The sequence below is a fragment of the Knufia obscura genome, assembly GCF_036327395.1.
Source record: "Knufia obscura strain CCFEE 5817 isolate CBS 148926 chromosome Unknown scaffold_7, whole genome shotgun sequence".
NCBI lineage: Eukaryota > Fungi > Ascomycota > Eurotiomycetes > Chaetothyriales > Trichomeriaceae > Knufia > Knufia obscura.
The window spans coordinates 496,651-520,339 of NW_027042693.1; the positions used below are offsets into that span (position 1 = coordinate 496,651).

The 23,689-nt window shown below is 50.9% G+C and overlaps 7 protein-coding genes across 7 annotated transcripts; 3 read left to right on the top strand and 4 right to left on the bottom strand.

Moving 5' to 3' along the window:
• Nucleotides 1-314: 314 nt before the first annotated feature.
• SSA2_2 (Hsp70 chaperone) lies at nucleotides 315-2,267 on the top strand (the record flags this gene model as incomplete). Its single annotated transcript, XM_064874792.1, has 1 exon — nucleotides 315-2,267. One exon carries the CDS (start codon nucleotides 315-317, stop codon nucleotides 2,265-2,267), a length of 1,953 nt encoding a protein of 650 aa, XP_064729192.1.
• A 2,649-nt stretch (nucleotides 2,268-4,916) lies between these two features.
• Nucleotides 4,917-6,459, bottom strand: PMZ80_006380 (uncharacterized protein; the record flags this gene model as incomplete). Its single annotated transcript, XM_064874793.1, has 3 exons — nucleotides 4,917-5,250; nucleotides 5,480-6,121; nucleotides 6,167-6,459. 3 exons carry the CDS (start codon nucleotides 6,457-6,459, stop codon nucleotides 4,917-4,919), a joined length of 1,269 nt encoding a protein of 422 aa, XP_064729193.1.
• Nucleotides 6,460-7,383: 924 nt separating this feature from the next.
• PMZ80_006381 (uncharacterized protein) lies at nucleotides 7,384-7,905 on the bottom strand (the record flags this gene model as incomplete). The annotated part of the gene is made up of 1 exon (XM_064874794.1): nucleotides 7,384-7,905. The coding sequence occupies one exon, from the start codon at nucleotides 7,903-7,905 to the stop codon at nucleotides 7,384-7,386; it is 522 nt and encodes a 173-aa protein (XP_064729194.1).
• A 670-nt stretch (nucleotides 7,906-8,575) lies between these two features.
• On the top strand, nucleotides 8,576-10,799 carry TAF5 (Transcription initiation factor TFIID subunit 5; the record flags this gene model as incomplete). Its single annotated transcript, XM_064874795.1, has 2 exons — nucleotides 8,576-8,713; nucleotides 8,775-10,799. 2 exons carry the CDS (start codon nucleotides 8,576-8,578, stop codon nucleotides 10,797-10,799), a joined length of 2,163 nt encoding a protein of 720 aa, XP_064729195.1.
• A 97-nt stretch (nucleotides 10,800-10,896) lies between these two features.
• On the top strand, nucleotides 10,897-12,585 carry PMZ80_006383 (uncharacterized protein; the record flags this gene model as incomplete). Its single annotated transcript, XM_064874796.1, has 2 exons — nucleotides 10,897-10,901; nucleotides 11,145-12,585. 2 exons carry the CDS (start codon nucleotides 10,897-10,899, stop codon nucleotides 12,583-12,585), a joined length of 1,446 nt encoding a protein of 481 aa, XP_064729196.1.
• A 3,372-nt stretch (nucleotides 12,586-15,957) lies between these two features.
• PMZ80_006384 (uncharacterized protein) lies at nucleotides 15,958-20,936 on the bottom strand (the record flags this gene model as incomplete). Its single annotated transcript, XM_064874797.1, has 3 exons — nucleotides 15,958-17,914; nucleotides 18,659-20,776; nucleotides 20,830-20,936. 3 exons carry the CDS (start codon nucleotides 20,934-20,936, stop codon nucleotides 15,958-15,960), a joined length of 4,182 nt encoding a protein of 1,393 aa, XP_064729197.1.
• Nucleotides 20,937-22,057: 1,121 nt separating this feature from the next.
• Nucleotides 22,058-22,829, bottom strand: PMZ80_006385 (uncharacterized protein; the record flags this gene model as incomplete). The annotated part of the gene is made up of 2 exons (XM_064874798.1): nucleotides 22,058-22,233; nucleotides 22,283-22,829. 2 exons carry the CDS (start codon nucleotides 22,827-22,829, stop codon nucleotides 22,058-22,060), a joined length of 723 nt encoding a protein of 240 aa, XP_064729198.1.
• Between the last annotated feature and the right edge of the window lie 860 nt (nucleotides 22,830-23,689).

Consider the following 23,689-nt stretch of genomic DNA (forward strand, 5'->3'; position numbering starts at 1 on the left):
TGTGAGAACAGCGGATAGTGCTAGGCATCAAAGATTCCGCAACATCCGCTGGAAAGTGCATGAAGCGACCCGAACGTAGTGGTCGTTTGTAGGGATCGGCCCAATCTACTAGAAGATTCTATAGAAAAACCCTTGGCGTCCCTGCCTTGACAATTTTTTGAATTGATAAACTCGTCTGCGACCGCTACTGCTTTTTCCTTACCACTCAATCAGATCATACATACGAAACGTCGTCTTGACCAAACCTTTCGACTTCTACATAGACCTTCATACAATCCCAACTCTACCAAAGACACAACCACAACTTCGACAAAATGGCACCAGCCATCGGTATTGATTTGGGTACCACGTACTCCTGCGTGGGTATTTACAGAGATGACAGAATTGAAATCATTGCCAACGACCAGGGCAACCGAACCACTCCATCCTTCGTCGCCTTCACAGACACAGAAAGACTCATTGGTGACTCGGCGAAGAACCAGGTCGCCATGAACCCCACCAACACAGTCTTCGATGCAAAGCGTCTGATCGGTCGCAAGTTCGCAGATGCAGAAGTACAAGCAGACATGAAGCACTTCCCATTCAAGATCATCGAGAAGGGTGGCAAGCCAGTCATCCAGGTTGAGTTCAAGGGAGAGGACAAGACATTTACACCAGAAGAGATCTCGTCGATGGTCCTGACCAAGATGAGAGAGACAGCAGAGTCATACCTCGGCGGCACCGTCAACAATGCAGTTGTCACTGTTCCAGCATACTTCAACGACTCCCAGAGACAGGCCACCAAGGATGCTGGTCTGATCGCTGGTCTCAATGTTCTCCGAATCATCAATGAGCCAACTGCCGCTGCCATTGCCTACGGTCTCGACAAGAAGGCTGAGGGTGAGCGCAACGTCCTCATCTTCGACCTGGGTGGTGGTACCTTCGACGTGTCACTTTTGACCATTGAGGAGGGCATCTTCGAGGTCAAGTCCACCGCTGGTGACACTCACTTGGGTGGTGAGGACTTCGACAACAGACTTGTCAACCACTTCGTTAATGAGTTCAAACGCAAGCACAAGAAAGACTTGAGTAGCAACGCACGAGCTCTGCGACGTCTCCGAACTGCTTGCGAGCGTGCCAAGCGAACTCTTTCATCTTCAGCTCAGACTTCCATTGAGATTGACTCACTCTATGAGGGCGTCGACTTCTACACGTCTATTACACGTGCCAGATTCGAGGAACTCTGCCAGGACCTTTTCCGATCAACCATGGAGCCCGTCGAGAGGGTCCTCCGCGATGCTAAGATCGACAAGTCCTCGGTTCACGAGATTGTCTTGGTCGGTGGATCAACCAGAATTCCGAGAATCCAGAAGCTCGTCTCCGACTTCTTCAACGGCAAGGAGCCCAACAAGTCCATCAACCCCGACGAGGCTGTTGCATACGGCGCTGCAGTTCAGGCTGCTATCCTCTCTGGTGATACCTCATCCAAGTCCACCAATGAGATCCTGCTCCTTGACGTTGCGCCATTGTCCATCGGTATCGAGACTGCTGGTGGTGTCATGACCCCATTGATCAAGAGAAATACCACCATCCCAACCAAGAAGTCTGAGACCTTCTCTACCTTCTCCGATAACCAGCCAGGTGTGCTCATCCAGGTCTTTGAGGGTGAGCGTGCCCGAACCAAGGACAACAACCTTCTCGGCAAGTTCGAACTTTCTGGTATCCCGCCAGCTCCTCGAGGTGTACCCCAGATTGAGGTCACCTTCGATGTTGATGCCAACGGTATTATCAACGTCTCGGCTCTCGAAAAGGGCACCGGCAAGACCAACAAGATTGTCATCACCAACGACAAGGGCCGTCTGTCCAAGGAAGAAATCGAGCGCATGTTGGCTGAGGCCGAGAAGTACAAGGCTGAGGATGAGGCTGAAGCTGGTCGTATCTCTGCCAAGAACGGTCTCGAGTCATACGCCTACTCACTCAAGAACACTCTCTCTGACTCCAAGGTTGACGAGAAGATCGGTGCCGATGACAAAGAGAAGCTCAACGCTAAGATCTCTGAGGTTATCAGCTGGATCGACGAGAGCCAGCAAGCCACCAAGGAGGAGTACGAGTCTCAGCAGAAGGAGCTTGAGGGTGTCGCCAACCCGATCATGATGAAGATGTACGGTGCTGGTGGCGACCCATCTGGAATGCCAGGCGGAATGGGCGGCGGCATGCCAAACATGGGCGGTCAAGCCGGAGGCGCTCCAAGAGGCGACGACGGCCCAACTGTTGAGGAGGTTGACTAAATGCCTCGATCTTCCAGTTGTTGAGAGCATTGTCTTCAATCATACCCATGGCGTTGGCGTTTGGCAGGAGGATAGCATTCTACATTGTGACGATAGAGTTGATGGTGGCAGCATAGAATTGTTTCATGCGAACACGAATTTCTTACGAATGATGCGACACAACGATGGTCGACGATGGGCAAGGAAAAGCTAGTAGATAGTCTTGTTCAGATGCCCTCAATGATGAATAATTCAAAGAAAATCCATGGCTTCCCTTGTGCTTTCTTTCCATCTTCCTTACCGATTTTCTTGCTACTGCTGGTGAATGGTTTAATTTGCCATGGTTAGCTTCTCATCACTGGTGCCCTCCCCAGTTGTGCATCTGTGGGTGTTACTGCGACCTAAGCCGTACCACGTTTTCATTCCTGATGGTATTTCCGTACTTTAGAACATGTATACCTAGGTTGAGTTATGGCCAGCAGTGTGAATGAATATCAAAATGTACTGGCGCCCTCCCGGGGCGTAATCGAGCAGTCAAATGTACTATGAGATGGGGCTTAGGGGCTCTATAAACATACGTTCCGAGGTCAATGTCTATCATACATCGGCCTCAGCGCTTTGCGGTCACACTTTACATGCCTGGTGTGCTCCCGAGTGCGAGATATCAGGTTTTGCAGTTGCATTGTAGGCATCTAGTTGAGCGCAAATTTTTGATCTCAACGATGCTCCGGTGCAGACCTTTGGGAAACACTGTTGTTGAATTTTCCACGTGCTGACGACCATTGTCTTGCAACTGACGGGCATCACCAAAAATCCACCGATGCCTTTCTGGACGCTCTTCATAACTAGATCACGGTATTTCCCGACATGGGCGTCCTCCGGGATAAGAGAATTCGTGGCATAGCAAACCAATGTGTATGTTCTCAGTGTGTAACTATCGTAAATATCGATATATTTTTGACCATATATCATGATATCGATATATATTGGGTCTAATGCATATATCATACATATATATCGATATATATCGATATATATATTATATACACCACGTGACGCTAAGCCTACCACTTATAGCAGATAGTGGCTTAGAATTTCTTCTGAGAGATAGTAAATACATAAGTAAGGCTGCTAGGTATAAACTATAAGGCATCTAGGGGTATACGCTAGCTAAGATAGTCCTAGCTCAGGCATTAGTATAATATATCGATATATCCGATATATATCGATATCGAGAAACCAGGAAAATTACATATCGATATATATCATATCGATATAATATCGATATACATATCGATAGTTACACACTGATGTTTCTTGGTGTGGAAAGCGATATGGTCGTGGCATGGACATTGTAATTTGGCAGCATTTTATTCGGCCGCAGGGATAAGTAGCATATCATCTAGATTTCACAAAAACATTCACGCATTTCGTCTAACAGATCACTGGAGTACTCCCGAGCATCGACTATGACATCGTAGAAGTATAACCAGGACACTCGCATCGAGCTCGATGTTCACGTCTACCTATGCTCTCTACCTAGATAAGGACCTCGTTCTGGTACTGGTGTCCCCCCAGACACAGTATGCGGACATATCCGGGCGTGATACAACAAGTGCTATATTGAGCTCAATCTCGAGATCGAGGCTCCTCGTCAGCAATTTCTCCCTGCGGTGCTGGTGGGCTCCCGGGCGTAAACAAAGAGATCGTAGGAATGTATTCAAGGCGCTCCCGAGGTCGTATCAAGCTACGTATCGATATTTGCGCTAGCTAGGCATGACCGGTTGCGAAGTACTGGTGGACTCCCCAGAGACAGTAGCGAGTAGCTAGCACTTTCTAGGTGTTTCAATCATGCCGGGATACAATCAACGAGGCCACATATGAGATCGATGTCGACCAAGCCGTCGCTCCTCATATGATACCGGCGCCCTCCTCATATGCGAATCTAGGGTTGGCGCTTATATTGGCCCACGGAGAAGGCCGACCTTTGCGCCCAAGGTAACTTTGACATCGGTACTTTTGCACGAGTATTGCACCTCATACTGCTTCACAAAGTAGGGCCCTACCCACGCGTCGCAGGACCGGAAACCACTTACTTGGCTTCACACCCAGATTCCCTTTCAAGTCATTTCAAGCCGTGGATGAAAGGAGACATCGGACTACAGCACCCGACTCACCAAAACACATCCAGTGCCTTTTCCCCGTAGACGTCATTCTCCGGGCGCAAACTCTAAGCAGTCCGGGGACAAATCACCGCGCATACGGCTCAAAGGGACGATGATGGCCTTCCGATGGTACGGGATGAATGTCACACGACCAACGGGTGGATGAGGAGTGTTGATATCGGCCTTGATGTTGCCAGCCATGCGAATATACAGGAAAGATATATGAGGGTGTCATGGAGGTCGTAGTGAGCACGCCTGGGTAGTTTAGTAAAGATAGGAGTCTTTCCCACGAAGAACGCTTCTGCATATTCAGGTGGATAGGGAGTCAAGTCTGTTTGTTGATAACGATAGTCCATACGATCTACTGGATACATCACCTGGGCGCCATCTGCGGTCTCCAGCAAAACATCAATATCTCACGCCCGTCCACAACAGTCAGGAAGAACACCATGAGCGGCTCCGCCGAAGCATGGAAGCTCTTCGCCTACCTCGAGCGGACAAACCCCTACCATTCAATCGATAATGCTCGGCGGGCATTCGGAACGAATCCTTCGACTTCCCCTGCGGCATCACCACCAGCAGTCGAGCCATTATCTAAGCCGATTGCGGTGAGCGCAAGCAACACGAAGACAGAATTACAGCCCTCTGCTGCCGCAGTGGTATCTCCCGCCAAAGTGCCAGTGCCGGTGCCAATGCCTGTCGCACCGAAGAGGAGCTCTTTGAGCGATGTTCGCTTCTTTGGTGATTCGGAGGCTGGCGTGTGTCTGGCGGAGATCATGCCGGTAAGGAGCAATGAGAGTGGTTCAAATTCGGCGAGCTGAAGGACGTCCCGATACGTTCTGAATCCGAATTGCCAAATACAGGTCGAGGTAGGGAGGATAGGAAGTCACCGAGATAGGGGGTGTTAGAAGATAATGAAGAACTGCGAGCAATAGAGGACTTACCGTTCCTACCTACGGCGTTTATGGCCCTGATTTTTGTAATTGCATCAATACCAGGCGCTTTCTTACGCTTTCTGCATCGCTTGCCTCTTGTTCACCTCTTGCTCTCGCTCTCACCCTATCTCACGATGTCCGCTGCCATTTCGAATCATCGCCTGTGTCACCATCCTCTCCATCGTCAGGTGCAGACCTCACAGTGCCAGCACCAGGACCGAGCTCTGCGTTGTCGTCTGCTCCATCAGCACCTCCTATCTCATCCGCGTCCTCAATGAAATTGCCATTCTCGTCAACAAACTCATGCATGTTCTCCGCTGTAATCCATCCGCCACTCCCTGGCATAGGAGGCGGCATGCTACCGTCACTCGTCCCAGGCATCGCTAGGCCGGCCTGCATAATCCTGCTGCCTTGTTCTTCCTCGTCCTCAACGGGATCGGGGTGTAAATTACTGCAATCGCTCAGCGCGGTGAACAGCGCCATGACCGGTGTCTGCTCTGGTTTATCTTCTGTCTCGATTGGATCGTCTTCATTCGCGGTTGGAGCTGTGGGTGGTGGTGGGGCAGACGCAGTGGGGATGATGGTTACGGACACTGTGTCGGGGGGCTCTTCGTCGTCCGGGTCGGGTATTGAGGGAATCAGTTGCATATAGAGGCCTTGCGACTGAGGCTCAGTTGCTGTGGGGGTAGGCAGAGATTGGATGGCATGAAGAGAGATTGTTGGGTAGGGTATTGAGATGCCGACATCGTGGGGCTTTGAGTAAAGGAGGAGTTTACTTGGTCATATTAGCGGGTGCTTGAACGTGCATTGAGGACCGTACTCAGAGGTGACCCAGACATCTATGTCTTCTAACGTCTTTTGCGCAGTATGGCTGCCATTCGTCTCCTCTGGTTGCTGCTGCTCGTTGGCATGCGCCGGTGCCGAGGCCTTGGATACAAGACTCTGTAGCGCCGAAGCATGCTGTAGCTCGTCTTCGAGTACAATGACTTTGCATCTGTCGCTATAGTAGTGTAGTACAGCTGGTCCTGAGTAGAAAGAGGCTGGTGTGGTCGACTGGTGCTCGGCTAGAGGTACAAAAGACCCTGTCGCTGGCGCTTCTCTAAGTAGTTCCATGCTGTCCGTGTTCGCACGATTTCTCTGAGCTTGCTGATTAAGGAGCCCGTAGATATGGTGAGGGTACGTGGGAACACGGGCAGGATATCATTGCTTCTTACCAAAATTTGTTGTATGCGACGGATGAATCTCGGCAGTCGCAACTCGTTGCAACGTCCCGCCTTGAGAGTCCGAGTCTATCAAATTGCCCCTGATGAGCGCGTGGTCTCTGGACATGAGTCTATGGGCTTTGAATCCCTAGCTATTGCATCAAACTACCAAAAGCACCTATCGACTGAATGTGACACATCACAGTACTGCGTGCTCCGTACAACTAACATGAAGAAATCTTGCTTGAGATGGGGGGTCATTGTACTGGTATCTATGCCTAGCTAGCGTCACAACACCTACACACCTCATAAGTCGAATCTCTTGATTGCCTGTACTAGCCACATCTGTCCCACAGCACCTCTGGCCGGCTGCCCCTCATGTAGCTGCCAATAAACCTAAGCAATGACACTCGTTAGAGCAAGGACTTTCCAAAGGGATAAGAGCCATGTACCACACATAGGCTGTATAGTCCTGGCGACTGCACCTAATCGCTTCTGCCGGACCGTCGTGCCTCACCTCCTCAGAATAGCCCTTGCGTCAACCGGGCAAGACGGTAACACCATTAGTTCTAGGCTAACGTTTTGAGGTCAGCTGATGGGCGACCTGCTCGAGCCCGTCTGCAATCTGGGCATCCGCCAGAGCAGGCCTCTAACGAGGTCCCCATCGCGGTACATTAGAGGTCCTCTGGTTGGCGGACAAAGACGGCATGTGACTTTTCGCATATCGCTGCGGAAATGTTCAGTTTCTGACTTCCCTTATGCAGACGATGCAGACGATGCTGGCTGTAGAGGCAGTAGTCATGACCGCTATGTCTGAGATACGGAGCCAGCCATTTCAGCCTTTGCCCATATCGACCTGCATTGCATCGTCCTTTGCGCCTTCCGTTTGTATGCCGCTTTTCCTCAAGAACTCTTTTGCCTCATCGAGAGCTTCGCGCTTGAGACCTTGACCGATCGAGTCCTTGGCTCTTGCATTCAACCAACTACTGTCAAGCGACCCGCCTCCAGCGCGTCTACTAGTCTGATCCTCGTTCATAGACGTAGCTCGATCTGCATCCTGTCTTGTACCCTTGTTGATCAAGCCAGCCTCTTCCAATGCATAAGTCTGTCGTCGCATATGGACATCAATGCTGGAAAGTGTAGCGTAAAATTTCGCGTAGGCTTCTTCAATAGTCTCCTTCACATCATCGAGTCTGGGATTGGGCTGTTCATAGTCATCATTCGCCAGAGGGCCTATGGCTTTCGAAGCGAGAGATAGGATCTGTGCAATGTCGTGGTCAACAGCATTGAGCTCCTTAATGCGCTCTTCAGGAGAGACAGGTGTGAAGTCGGGTGCACCATCGGCGTTACTAGACATCTTGTATGAAGAGCTGCATGTGCTTTAGATTTTGGGGAAGGAGCATCGTGTCGCTGATATGGATCCGCAGGAAGCGAACTCATTGTGATTGGCCAGTTATCCCGGAAATTCTTCGGCATATATCGAGGCATGAGCGCGATGTTCCCGTCGCGTTCGCTCGATTCAATGTTCTGGCAGAATTTCATCAAGGCATCACAGAACACATTGACTTCAAACCGATGACACTACTACCACTGCGCAACAATCGCGACAGCCAAAAGATGTTGATATAACGCAAATGTCCTCGAATATTCCTCCGCCGAGCCCTGCCGGGCCACGAAGCGCCAGTGTAGGGCCAAATGGCACCTTGCCGACACCAACGACAACAGCAGTAGTCAATGGCGTGGGACCTGCTGCTGGCACAGCGGCGCCAGCAGCATCAAGCAGCGCTACACCACTATCACAACAGAATCTAAACCAAATAGTAAGTGTCTGTGCTAGGCATTGTTTCGCTCTGCATCTACGTACAACAGATCCGACTATGACGGTCACGTTCGTTTGAATGAGCACAAAGTGATCATGTCACCGATCGATCCAATATTCAGACTAGTGCAAGCACCTTTAAGCGGCTTGAACAGGACTGTTTTCTCGCGCAGCTTCCTATTCCCCATTCCTTGCTGCAATACACAATATGGCAGATCCATATCAGCCCGCCGCTTACGTAGATTACGAAAAGAAGCGAGCTGAGTATCTAGCGGAGCGTGCTGAACTTCAGAAGTACCCTACGAGAGCCGTTCTGCCCCCAGGGCGAGACAAGCCCTATCATCTCGTGCGTTTGAAGCAGCAACTGCGCTTGGGTTCTTGGTTCATGCTGACAATTCTATCTCCAGGTGATCGACTATCTCAACAAGAAAGGGTACACACGTGCCGAAGCTGTTCTCAGAGCAGAGTCTTCCAACCAAGCAGTACCAGACGATCTGGAACCACGGCCCAAGGAGACCGGACCTCCAAAGTACCTGGAGGCTTATGCAAAGTTCGAGCAATGGACCAAGGACGCTCTTGAGATCTACAAGCCAGAAGTACAGCGGCTACTATGGCCGTTCTTTGTGTATTCATTCTTGAATTTGGTCGATCAGCTGTACACCAGAGAAGCCCGGGCTTTCTACAACAAATTCCAAGAGCAGTTCCGTCAAGTGCACGAATATGACCTTGTACGCCTTGAGCATACTTTGCAGCCTGAGCACTTGGAAGAGAACGGCATTGGGAAAACTTACAGAGACAACCGGTACCGTCTTCCAATTACCGACGCCAGCTTTCGGTATCTGATGCAGTTCCTTGAAAGTCTGCCGATACCATGGTACAAACTTTTCATACAAATCATAGAGAAGCACATGGACATTCGCCAAGTCAGTCGTACAGCAGGCGATGACTTTTCATTCGAGGCAATACTACGCAGAGGTCAGGAAGACCAAGTGGTGGAAGATGAAGGTATCCCGGGCCATCGTCCAGGAAACGCAATCTCGTCGACAGATCCACTCGTTGGCAACACATTAGCGGGTTTGAAGCTTGGCAAGCTACCGATGGAGAAAGAGCTGGAAGAAGATGTCAGGGGTGATCTTAACGATCTTGACCTTGATACTCCGGCCTTACCAGGAGACACATCTCTCGTGGAAACTCATGAAAGGGTCAACATCAAGCAGGAAGATGAAGATGACGGACCGAACCGGACGGATATACCTTATCCCGTTTCAACGGCTCGAGATGTGGCCATGGAAGTGCAGAAGATTCGCGAGAACCGAGATCGCCTGAAGCTTGAAGGACGAACAGGAGGTGTCGGTCCTGGTCTGAGTTGTGTTATCTACACTTTTCACAACACGAAAGACCACGTCACCTGCATGGAGTTCTCGGGCGACAACAGCCTGGTGGCCGCAGGCACTGACATGTCATACATTCGTGTATGGTCGATGGAAGGCACACAGATCGGAGTCGACGATTCTGGTCAACCAGTCAACTCAAAACGTCTCATAGGTCACTCAGGTCCAGTGCACGGCCTTTCCTTCGCGCCATCGACCGTTCAGCCCCCAGGTCAGAATGCTGAAACCAAACCACAATGGATCTTATCGTCTTCCGCTGATGGCACGATTCGACTGTGGAACTTGACTCTGTGGCAATGCCTAGTGATCTACAAGGGTCACGTAGGTCCTGTCTGGGATGTCAAGTTCTCTCCTCTAGGCACATACTTCGTCAGTGGAGGCATGGACAACACCGCAAGACTCTGGATGACGAGCAAAGCTTCACCTAGACGCTTCTTTGTTGGTCACGCTGATGATGTCGATCTGGTTGCTTGGCATCCGAACACGGCCTACGTCTTTACTGCAAGTTGCGACAAGACTGTGCGAATGTGGTCAGTCTCGAATGGTGCTCCAGTGCGCATGTTCACAGGTCACAATTCTCCTATCACAGCTCTCGCTTGCAGTCGGAATGGCAAACTGCTCGCGAGTGGTGACGATACTGGGAACATTCTGCTCTGGGACCTTGCTCCAGGAAAGCTGCTGAAGCAATTGAGAGGTCATGGCAAAGGTGGTATCTGGTCCCTCTCGTGGGGTGTAGAGTCTACAGTTCTGGTTTCGGGTGGCGCGGATCAGACTGTGCGGGTTTGGGACGTCAATTTACCTGCTAAGGAAGGTTCGACGGTCAAGCCAGGTGATGGTGGGAAACCTGATGGTGCAGCAGCTGCCACCGCGAGTGTTGCTGCTCAAGCTGGTGCTGCGAAGAAGAAGGGAAAGGGTCCTTCTGTCTCAGCTGATCAGATATCAGCCTTCTTGACGAAAAAGACTCCTGTACAGTACGTGGGCATGACTAACATGAATTTGATCATCGCTGGAGGTTCGTTCTTGCCGGAAAACTTTGTTTGATAAGGTACATGGAAAGAGCTTGGGTCACGACACTAAGGATGGCAGCGAATTGCAAGATGACATTTCTGCATGGCGTGCGGTGTCTTGGTCACGGAACATGTCGTGAGCGCTAGCATTTTACGCACTGCTCGTCTGCAATAACATTGAGGGTTATTGAAAATTTTCTTTCTAGCTGGTTTACATTGTCACGTTGTGTGTGCAAGACTTTTCATCATCACTTCACTCGACCCGACTTCAAAACATCCGAGATTCAACTACCACCTCTCGCCCCATCACATCGCCTCCGTAGCGTCGACAGCAAGACATCGCAAACCTTTGACAGAGCAATCATCTCGCAACGAGCAGTGAAGAGAAAACGCCCCTTCGCCCCGGACCGGTAGCTGCCTCAGTAGCACATCTACCAAGGACGAAGAAGAAAGCCACGAAGTCAATCTACTGCGTACCACCTAAGACGATGAATTTTACCCAACCTGCAGCCCAGGCAAATCTCGTCGAGGATGTTGAGCATCTCATGGTTGAGTTCAATAAGAGTCTGCGAAAGTGGAAGGATTACAAGGCACACGTCAACACGCAGGTCGATTCACTGAAGCAAGCGCTCAGGGCAGCCCACGCGAACCCTTCAGATGCGACAACAAATAGAATGGGCCTAGCAGGCGCTGTCAAGGACTTTGGGGTACTCATCTCAAGTATTTGTGCTTCTCCCGATGAAAGGGTTCGATATGCAATCACTACAGAGGTTCTGAAAGAGGAGGCAGTACTCGACGATTCACAAAACTTGATACCTTCTCAGATACTCGGCAATATGGAAGCAGACCAGATGCGGCCAGAGATGTGCCCGCTAAAGGTCAAAGAAGAGAGAGACGTCAAGATCGCGGAGCTGGAGCAGGTGATCACTCAGCATCAGCTCAAAGCAATTGCCTGCATCGACGTCAGCTTGCAAGCACTCCAAGACTCGGTCTGCTATCCTCCACAAGGAGATCAAAGAGACAGTGAGAAAGCAATGCACGTGGAAGACAGTGTACAAAACGCTGCGACTAGCGGGCGTAGATTGAAAGAAGGTGCACTTGCTGAAGTCGTTGATCAGGTCAGAGTCATCTTTGAACGAACACGATTACTTAGCACGACCCTCTTGTACGGCTCATGGAACGCAGCGTGCGAGATCTTAGAGACCTGCGGAGACGCCGCGGGCCTCGATAAGGGACTCGTACAATCCAACCTTGAGCTTGTTAAGGAAGAGCTCGAACACGTGCTTTCGGCCACTGGAGACCTTCACAAGCTGTTCAACATCGATGCGGATGCCTTGGATGTCACAGTGAAGACTCCCAATGCCGGCCAGCATACGCTCTCACCCGTGCCACAAGCAGGGACACCAGTCGCCAAGCTCATAGTCAATATACTCGAGGATGCTAACCTCGATTCCCGGACGATATGGCAATCTGACACCTTTGAGGTCGACGCCGATCGGTTCCGGAAGCCAGACATGACACTCAGTACTATCATTCGGTTCTGCAAGAATAAGGTCCAGGGTTTGCTCCTTGCGACTAATGCCCAATACTTTGACTTGTTCCATGTCGAGGTTCCTAGCGTCCGAGACCAGACTAGCAGAGTGAGTATCACGGGTAGAGCGCCTTGGAAGCAGTGGTACGCCACAATCTCGAAGCAGCCACAAAGAAAAGAAATCAGTATTACATGTTGGTTCCATGCGGTTCCCAAAGAAGAAGGTGGTGGTCCAATAAATCATGGGCAGTTATTTAGAAAGAAGCAATGGATGCAGGGAAAGAAATGATAGAGGGCTGCATTTCGGCCGGTCGAGTGCTTTGTGGTGTCGCAAGCGTTAGCATCATCGATTTGAGCTGGACAACGTCGAGAGAGCTAGGTACGAGCCGCACGCGGTCAACACTTCACCGTTATGGTAGCAAGTTGAATATGTATTTTTAGCCGGACGCAAACTATACAACACCACCTGCCGTGAAATTCCCATCTCGACCACGTGTCGTCTAGCTCGTGCCTTGCTGTTCGTTCACTCCTTCACCGAAGGTATCACCAGAGCGCCAAATAAACCTTATACGGCTCACATATTTCAACGACGTGGAATAATCCCATAAAAGTCCTTTTGATGTACGGGACACCACCAGCCACTTCCTCCAGCAGCTCGATACCTTCTGTAGATTCTGTCGGATGCCATCGTCTATGTTTGACCCTCGACAGTCAGATGGCTCGACAGAAGCTATACTGATCTTGAGCACAGCGCTAATGATTGTCGGAGGTGTTGGAACGAGCAACGCGTCAGTGCCTATCCTGAGCGACAATAGTATATCTAAGCTCAAGCATCAATGTAACCTTGGACCAAAGATGGTGCTAGTACCTTGATTGATAGGAGGTTTCAAAGCTGGCATAATCCCTGTATATCTCGAGCTACCTGCACATATTGCATAGCAGGTGACAGTGTGCCGCAAAGCGAAAAAGCGGCAGTGAATGTTATAGGAGCAGTCGGTGGCCTCATGTGCGTTAGTGTTTAGCATCCGAGAGGTACACTTAAATTGTTGAGGTGTTGACCAAAGGAACCGGAAGTGCAGTAGGTTAGGGGTGCGATTGCAGCTTTTCTACATAATTCGGCTAAGCTGCCTTGCATAAAGCTTGGCGACCAAGGGCAACTTCAGGACTTCTCAGCGGAATATCAACGTGACCGGAGCATCAGACAACATACCCTCGAGCACTGGGAGGGCTCCCAGAGCCTAGGTATATCACGCCAGGGACTTGTTACCCGCTCAAAACTGCGCTCGATACAGGTGTTGATGTGGCTTCGGGGTTCTTACCTGACGAGGTACTGGTGTGCTCCCGAGATGAACCTTGAAGCTGGTCGACCAGCTTGGTTTTCTATCAGGAAAACGCTTAATCACCTCGCCATATCCTCGTCCTTCTGGTCACCTCGATGCGGAACAGCCAACAGTGCGTCCAGCCTCACTGCACCGACATGGTGACCGTGTAGGGTTTTCGGCGGCGTCCCTGGGCCGTCAGAGCTCGGCTGAGCTCGTAGGACGGAGCTGTGTGTGAAGGCAAGCTTCGAGGAGGGCACCAGTGCTGACGCTGTGAACAGATCTCTACCGAATATGAGGCCATGTTCGTGGACATTGACCAGAAAGTGTCTGGTTTCGTATCCGCAATTCGGGGGTACCCCAGTATCTTCAGGCAGCCTCGAGAATCAGTCCAAAAGTCATTTGAAGCACATGGTAAGACACTCGTCCCAGATTGCAAGCCACACCGATTTCGGGGCGCTGGCGGCCTCCTGAATGTTGGAATATCTCGCGTTACGGCTGAAGGCGGCAGTTGTTCGACTGGCGATCACTCGAGCCGCTCTGCTGAGCTTGACTTTGGCAAATTTTTGATTTTCATCGGATTGGCCGTCGAGGGATTTGTCAGGAAGCCCCTTCAAGCACATTCATTGCCTGGCATCCGGACGAGGTGAGTATGCCGCCTCTCGAAAACTCCCGGTAAGTAGCGGCCAACACATCCTCACACCTTATTTCCAGTACATGAGACACTGCGCAGATCGTCACGTGCCATCGAGAGTGACACTGGTTGGAGATACATATACGAAATAGCACAAATTCACTCCCACAATCGTCACACCAAGCTCAAAACCTTGGTTGGCGCAATTGGAAACTCTCAGCTCTCCAAGCACATATCAATGCCTACGATAACAGCAATGCTGAGCCGCCTGGGTCGGTGCTCGAACTTCGGTTCTCCCGCCCTTGCCGACTAACAGGTTGTACTATCAAAGGAACACATGGGTTGAGCTTCATCCGTCCTATTGATCACCGGCATCGGGTCTCCTGCGACGGTCAAGTTAGCTTCAGCTACCTGCCCTTGAGATCATCGACGCCGACCGTTAGGGTCGGCGCTTGAAGTGGAGAGACTGCACAAAACACAAAAACAAAACAAAAAATAAAGGAAAAGGCTGGTGTTTCGGCACTATCCTTTTTGAGGTTTTTGTCATGTCACTATCGTTCTCTGCAGCTAGACCACCACACAGCTGGACCTCCTCGTGCCAGACAATACTCTACCAGCGATGTTCTGTCAAAGATAGCTAAAAGGACTCCCACCAAATTTATCTGTTTGTTCAATCAAAGCACGCCATACTTTACCACTTGCCCAACAGCGCATTACCCGTTCAGAACATATGCAGCCAACGCATCTTCAGACACCTGCCCCGTAGACTTGCATGCATGAACACTGATCGCAAAGAACCTAGGTAACCCCTCCGTCAGCGCTTCACCAAGCCTTACTGGCCGTCGGCGACATACCGTCGTACCACAGCACATGTTCGCGAAGGCTTGGAAGAGTGCATATATGTCACTTGACTAGTGACGGTTATGGCACGCGCGGGCGCAGACCACAGCCACGAGTACGCAAAGCAAGCACCCCCACAAAGCATTAAACAGCCACAACAACAAGTGACATGTGATGCCCATCAAAGGAAAGGAACAGCTATGATGCAGGAAAGCGCCATCAGAGGCCGAGCGAGGGTGTGACTAATCTTCCAGGGGAAGTACGACTACACCGGACACGCCGCGACCGCAAGGAGGAAAGTACGACAATGAGGAAGGGAGGCGCGATTATGGGGAAGGAAGGCATGATCATGGGAAGGAGCGCGCCACCCTACGCAAAGCAAGCACGACTGGCATCCAAGGAAGGCACAGACAACATCGGCAGGCAAACCCGACCCGGAAGAAGCAAAGCGGTAGGTAGCACTAAGGGGCGCTCCTGGGGTACAAAAGATGCTATACCAAACTCGCAGAGCTGGGATACTCCTGTTCTTCAACGCAAAAGTTTGCCATGAAGACAAGGTTCAATGTGCTCATGAAGTCGCCACTTTGAGGCCTCTTTTTGTGCCTCGATGCTTGTACTGCCAGTGCTGTAGGCGCCCTACTCACACAAAGTTCTTCACCAGAAAGACTCAACGAATGGTGCCTATGTGCTCTATCATTTGTCATAGTAGTGGTATTGGAAGAGCTAGCTAACATGCTTTGAGTCGTCACAAGTAGCTAGTGGTGCATCTCTGTGGCACGATTACGAATGCTAATGCAGTGTCAATTTGCACACCCATGCGTTGTGCTTCATGTTCCTTCGCCCCTCGCCTGGACATGTGTACTTCTCCTCAAGCCTGCCCTCTAGCTTCCTTCATCTTTGAATACGTTGGCTTGGCATCGCTCCATTGCTTTGTGCCAAGGCTGATTCCCTGGGCCAATGGTGTAGCTTCTTCGTGGCTTCGCTTGAGTCTCTTAGCTGGCGACTTTGTGCTTTCAGTCACACCGCCCACCCAATGGTACTCGAGTTCAAGCCTACACAATCCGCCTTGGTTGTTGGCCATGAACTTCTTGTACCACACGCGATACGCCATGTTGTTGGTAAAGGTCAGGTCTTCGTCTGCACAGGCTGTTCGAGGGACGACCTGAATCTTTACTAGCTCAAACGTGCCGTCTGTAACGCCCAGCTTCTCGAGGTGCTTTGAGCTGGTCGACTTCATCACACTGGAGATGTTGGAGGCTGTAGCTACCACGTGTCTTGGTCTCAGGGGTACTTCATCCGTGTTCGAAGAGTAAGAGCCAGTGGGCAGCTTGAAGATAGCAACAGCATTGAACGAGAGAGGTTCTGGGGCGGAGTGTGTTTCAATGACTGGGGTTGGTGGTGGACTCCCCAGACCCTCATCCTCGGACTTCGTAGCAAGCTGTGCGGAGACTGCTACGATGGATGTGTTGAAGACCGTTGTCAGTGATGACACAGCGCAAGCAGTCTTCGAGACTTCTTTCTTGAGTCCTTGAACCTGCTCTTCGACCTTCTCGGTATCTGATTTGACTTTGTCCTCTCGAAGCTTCTTTTCGGCGTCAACGCAGCGTACCAACCGTTCCAGTCTACTGGCAGTGTCGTCGTGGGCGGCTGCAGCACTGAGGAGCTCGTTACGGCAATTCGTCGCAGAAGCCTCGAGCATCTTCATTTGAGCGATGACTGAGCTGGCGGCTTTGCGAAGTGCTGCGGAACCAGTATCTGCGGAAACTTGTCCCAGTATTGTTCCCATGTCCTGTAAGAAGTTTGTCTTGCCATGCTCGTGGGTCGCAAGATCTCCGAAGTAAGTCAATAGGAGTTTGCAAGCTGATAGAACTAGATCCAACTTCGTGTCTTGTTCATTGACCTTATCATCGACACGGTTCCACACCACGCCTTGGTCCGTCAAATGCTGGTTAAGGGAAGCACCCAGAGATGCGACTCCCTGCGAGATAGTCTGAAGTGCTGTGCCGTTTTGAGTAGCGGACTGGGCTGCAGTGTTCGCATTGCCCTGAGATGAACTGGCAGTGGTGGCATTGAACGTATGAGCAGTAGCGTGGGTGTTGCTGGCAGTCTGCAAACTCTTGACGAGTCCCTCGAGCTGAGTCATACCACGTGCAATATCTTCGACCTTTTGTACCAGCTTTGTCCTCTCATTGCTGACCTCTTCGGCACTTTTGGATGCAGCCTCGACCTGTTCAAGTCTCTGCTTCAACTCATCGTTCTCTTTTACCACATTCTTGAATTCTCTTGACTGTCGGTCTAGCTTCTCGTTGAACTCTTGTGCTTGTCGGTCAAGCTTCTCGTTGATAGCATTGAGCAATCGTAGGGTCGTAGCGATGGCGTCCGATTGGGGCTCGTCTTCAGTCGCGGTGGGAATAGGTGTACTGGTGGGATTGTGCTGTTTCGTCGCAGTGGCTGTTGTCTCGGCCCATCGAACTATGTTAGAGAATGGTTCGTGCGTGTTGTGCCCGTTGTTCAAGGGCGCCTGCTGAGCTGAAAGTCGTTCGTCTTGGTCGGGGCTTTCCTCCAGATCACTTGCTTCTAGCTTTCGTGTATATGGTGTTCGTTCTAGAACATTTAGAGTGTCGAAACGGGCGGACATATCGTTCACGCTTGCACTTCGACGTCTTGGTGATGTTCTTGGTGATCGTGACCGATTGTCTGTAGGTGGAGGTGGGGTCGTGGGTGCCGACTGCGGATAAGAGAGGTCTGGTGGTGGTGACAGGGTCTCTCTTTGAGCAGGGGCAGATACATCTTCGTATCCAGCGCTGGCATTCGCCTCAACTTGTCTTTGTTATGCTCGTTAGCAAGCTGCTATGCATGTAGACGGAGCTACCGACATCTGGTGATGAAGAGACCCGCAAAGACTCCGTCCGCTGTTGCTGACACGGGTTAATGAACTCTGCTGCCGTCTCAATTTCGAAATTCTGGATGTGCTTCGAGCTTGATCGTCGAGGTGTCGGCGCTGCGATAGGAGAAGGTAGTTGGGTTGGCGTCGCAGCTGGTGTCGAGGTTTGCGACAGCGGAGATAACTGCCAACATAATCAGCAACTGGGAAAGTAGCAACGACTTATCAAATCATGCTTATTGGTGGCCGCGGAGGCGTGCCTGCCATGATGAAATTGTGAAGTAGCTGATGGCGTCCTCCCGAAGTTTGAACAAATGGTTTTGGTGATAACTGCAAAAGTTGCAATATTCGTGGTAAAGGTGTAATGCGAAGTCTTGCGAGTCGCGACGGGGTTGAGAAACTTTAGTTCCATCTTGTCACTAGATAGTAACAAGAGTGAAAGTCCGCATGAAAATACATGTGAGCAAGCTAAAGAGCTGGAGCGGCACGAAGGCTGCATTTCCCCCCATTTGCTGGCTATGAGCTGTTAAGCCCAAGGAAGAAATGTGAATGGAAGCAATGAAACTCGTGTTCTCGTAAAGGGTATCAAAACACCACAAGCCATGCTCAGCGCCAGGACGAAGAAACGGCAAGAAAAAACAAAACCAACCATAACCAAATTCCGCCAGTGCTTTTTACCTCCTACTTCGACGACGGCGGCGGAAACATCTTCCTCAGCGCGCTCGGTCTCGACATCCCTCCCGATGAATCACTAGCCTTACCAAACAACGCTCTGACAGGATTGCGCTTCACGTAGTCCGCCTCCGATTTCACGAACGTCGCCGGTCTAGGCCGTTGATTGCTAAAAACCTTGATTGGAAGAGGTGCGGGCTTCTGCCGTGGTGCCATTGACCTTGGGGTTGCAATCTCAGTGACACTGTTCCTCTTTGCTACTTTCGCGCCAGTGTCGATAGTCAGGCCGAGCTGCTGTCGAAGCTGGTCTGATGGCGTCCTCCGATGGCCTCGCTGATATCGTGATTCGATGTCTGAATCGTCGTCATCAGCGTAGTTGAAGAAGCCCCGGTAGTTGCCAAGCAGCGGATTGCCCGTTCGTGGTGTTTCAAGGGCCAAAGGTGTCTGCAGAGGTGATGGTGCATATGGATTTGTGAACCGGTCAGGAGTAGGCAGCGGTGGCTCAACAGTGGTATGCTGAGTCGACGACTTTGGTTGAGGGTTGTCTTTCAGAGTGTCAGCATCAGACAGCTTGTGCGGTGTTATGGGTGAGACTGGACTAGACTGCGATGCGCCAGGCTGACGAATATGGTTGTGCTTGATGTTGCTCATCTCAATCCCCTGGTTGGCGTCATTTCCGTCCTCGACTATAGTCACAGTCACGCCTTTCAGCGACGAGCTATCCGAATCTGTAAAGGACACACGCTTCGCGTTGTCCCTCTGTGCGCCCTTTTTGTCTTTCGCGCTGACGAACTGGACCAACCCTCGCTTAGTGCGGGTTCGAAGACTGCTCTTTGCCGGCATTACACCTCCGCCTTCCATCTTGCTTATTGCTTCCTTTGACTGTTTGTGCTGTAAGTGCTTGCGGGTACAGAAGAACATCAACCAGAAGAGTCCGACTCCACCGATGATGCCACCTAGTATTGCTCCGATCATGCCGGTTCGTATGAACCGATTCATCTTGGGTGGGCCTAAAGCGATAGGCAGCGTGTCTGGACACAACGATCGTGGCTGGACATAGTTGTTGTACATTCTGGCGTTCGCCAGTGAGAAGGTCGCGGCGTCGTAATCGATAGTCATGTAGAGGTGATGCAGGAACGCTGTGCCGAAAACTAAAGGACGAGCCTCATCCGCCGTGTCGTTCGATGACAGTGTGTCTGCCGAGAATGGAGTAATGTTCGACGCGTTCGACACCCATTCAGAAGGATACGTTATCTCGTAGCCATCGCCGAGTGTGATTGTAACGTTTCCAGCAAATGGCTCCGCTAATTGCAATACATTTTCGGCGTCGTTCGCGGGTGAGCCGCGCAAGGCGGTGCTTAGTCGGGACAGAACTGGTTGTGGTAGCTCCAGAGCATATTGACTCGTCGAGATGTACCCGTCAAATCCTTCGTCTATCACTAGCCCAATACTCGAGCCGTCTTGCGTGACCACCGACATCTGCTTGACGTGAACCTTGAAAGGCGAGGCGCGTGCGTCCAGAATATCGGCCTGAGGATATTCGTGGACATCTCCATCGATGCGTCCAGCATCATATCCCCCAAGCACCATCGAACCATTTTGTGATCCACCTGCTCGGGGGTACGCTGTGCCCAGGTAAAGACCAACAACTTTACGACCAATCTTGCCTATATCGACCAGCTGCTTCAGAAGCGTACTTGATGTTCCAAGTCCAAGCGATCCGGAGTTGAAGAAAGGGTCTTGATCAGACGTGTAGTCGGACAGAACCGTAACGGGATGGTTCTCGACGACATATTTCGTGGCTGGACTCGGATCCATGTAATGTGTGAAAAGGTTGAGGCTCTCTTGACCATAGGTCAGATTCACATCGCTGTCCATGGCACCCTCCTCGGCATCGTGCGAGACATATTGAGGTGTCTCCTGCCACGAACTAGAAGAGTCTGCTCCGAAGTGACCATGTGCGAACCGGGGATCCTGACAAGTAGACGTGCTGCCTGTCCGGCAGAATTCATTCGATGCTAGTCTCGTCTCATTGTAGGTTATGGCTGGCCACAATGATTGATTCTGGGAATTTGCGCCAGCGCCGATGAAGAGACCATACGAGAACGTGTCTGGCCGAGAGTCAACTGCCCTGCCAATCAGTTAGTGGAGAATTCATAGCATCAGTAACCCACTGCCTCGTACCTGTAATGGATGTCAATGAACACCCAATTCAACGGGCATGTGTCGTTCGCCGCTTTGACCACCGAGGCTGCTAGAGCCAGACACACGATGTGCTGTAGAGAAGGCATGTTGCTGTTGACTCCAGGTCAACAAAGCAAACGATGTTACCTTCGTCGGTTATCGCCAAGATGGCGACTCTACATCCAACGCGATAGCATTGTAGGAAGCAGCAGCTTGAGGCCTTCTGGGCATCCGCTACATCATGTATCGTCAAGTCGATTCAGCAAGAGGCCGGCCAATAAGCAGACGGCCATCCTGGTCAAGCCTTTGGCATTCGTGTAAGGACGCAGCCATCTTTAGACATAGTTGCATAGAACATGTATGAGGTTATCCAATTGGCACTGGGATGGCACTCTTTGATTCGACGACCTTACGCGCATTGAGAAATCGAGTCATCTGCAGGAAAACTGGTTGAAGAGGTTCAAGTTGAAGAACCAGGACAAAATTAGTACCAAGCGCCTTCTAAGGCCAATGGCTTTCCACATTAGCATGAACGCTGGTCCACTTATGGCACATGAAACACGCTACTACCGGAATTAATAGCTTCAGATCTTCCATTGCATACACGCGCTTCGAGATCAACGCTGACATCTACTTGCTCCATCGAGAGCAATTTGCTTGAGCACGAACGAACCCGTTATAGGTTGAGTCGCAACATCTGCATATCTCTCTAGTCTCAAGCTGGTCGCCTCGGCGGACATTGCAAATGCTGTCGAGCTTCCCAACGAGACAATTTCTCTCGCTTCTTGACTCTCGAAGTTCAGACATTGCACTGATACTTGATGGGGGCTCCGTGGACCGATTTGATCTAGAGCAAATGTGTGGGGCAACAGTCTGACAGCCTCAGAGTACGTTTCCTCGACCAAGATGATACTTCGAAATATCCTAAGACGCCAGACTAAAGGTTCCTAAAAAGGAAAATAGTTCTTCACTAGTTCTTCACCGGTACCAAACAGTTCTTCACCAGTACCAAACAGCAAGTTCGCTCCTTAAAGACCAGATATTCAAGTACTTGATTAACGATACAGCCTTCCCCCAGGATCATGCGCCAACAGAGACCAACCCTATCCCTCGAAACAAAAAGCTCACTCAAGCCATATCGGCCGCAGATGATTCAATGTATTGGGTTTGATGCATTGACAAGAAAGAGAATCTCATGTGGAGAGTCCTCGTTTCCTCGGCATCATGCTTAGACGCCCCATGCCTGCTTTTCTGCGGGGCTAGGCGTGTGTGAGGACACCATCGACCCAAGTTCACCCCTTTCCCAGCTTTCCAGCTGGTTTCTGCGCCGTTGTATCTCTGCTCTTGAGTCATCAGCGTTGGTGACAATCGCTACTTGCATAACCAGAGCTCGTCCCGGTTTCACTAGGGTAGTCAGTGATGTGTATGTCGTGTGACGGTTCAAAGCACATACCGGATCGATCGATTGGGTCCTCAGAAGACTCAAAACGTGAACTGTTGTTAGCGTAGAATTTCTGACTGATCTGTTCCAAAATTTTGTCAGGTTTGCGAGGGCACATAGCCAAGAGAGCAAGCATCAGAGATAGATCTCCGATGAAGTGACAACGCGTGTCCTGAGTGTCCCCACCGAAGAAGAAGAAGTGCTTTGGCAGGAACTCATCAAAATTTCTAGGGCATCCTCCATCGTGCTGTCGCTTGAGGCCGGTAGGTAGAATTTTCCATAGCCCTGGACGTGGACGTTGCGTTTCGCTCCCTAAGTCGTAGAAGAACAGGGGATGCCAGTTGTCCCATACCTCCGGATCGTTTTCTGCGGACCTTTGTGTCGTTTCTGTACAGTCTCTCGGCACGAACCAGTATTTCTGACTTTGCTGGCACCAGACGACAGATGTTGATCGGAAGGGTGTCACTATCTGATCTTCCTCAAGCGGTCCGGAGCTTTCTTTGCGCCAAATGTACCAATCTTGGGAGAAGCCATCGCGCCTCCACTGTTCGGGAGGCATTGGTGGATGAATATTACTGTCATCCCTCCAGGGTTCGTTCGGTTTGATCTGCCAGTAACGAAATGCAAAGGGAGTGTCCATGGTGCGAAATGCAGGCAGCCAGCTGTGGCAGGTAGGAGAGCAGCAGAGTGGGAGAAGCGTGCAGGCGTAGGAGGTCAAGCTGCGAATACCCTACCTTATTATTGCCACGTAGGCCATGCTTGCATTTGGACAACGTAGGAAGCTGTCGCATCAATTCAGAAGGACATTGTCCCGCGCAAAACTCGCGCCAATGCAGAGCACGGGCGAACTTTCCGAAGCTGAACAATTCCTCTCGGCTGGATACCGATTAGCATGCGCTTAGTCCCAAAATCTGGCAGCGGTTCCCTGCGAGCGTGAGATCTGGCAAATCCTAATAGGTCAACTAGCGCTTCACGGCGAAGCCGAGTGGACGAATGGAAGATGCGTCAGTGAAACAGAGGGTAGATCGTTGCCCATGCATCGCAGGCAATTCTATCATATCGAACCTCTTTAAGCCCTTCAAGATGACCCAAACCTTCGCGCCTAGCTTCCGCGAAAACAGAGGGAGAGCTGTCATATTAATGACACATCTTGTCTATGCTTGCCATTGCTCTTCGATAGGCGGTCTCGTTGTTCTGTTTGTCTGCAACTGTGGAGACGCCGCATGCTTCGTGGCGCATTTGACATGTCAAGATAGCGCGAAGCTGCCCCAAATCGTCGATAACCGAAACCGTGCTGTGGGCGTTGAACGTCTTCCGGCAGCTGAGAGCCGATGGCAGAATGCAGCAGGGGAATGTCCGACAGCACTTCCGAGGGTCCGCACGTGGTGGTCTTCTGTCACACGTGATGACAGCTGAGAT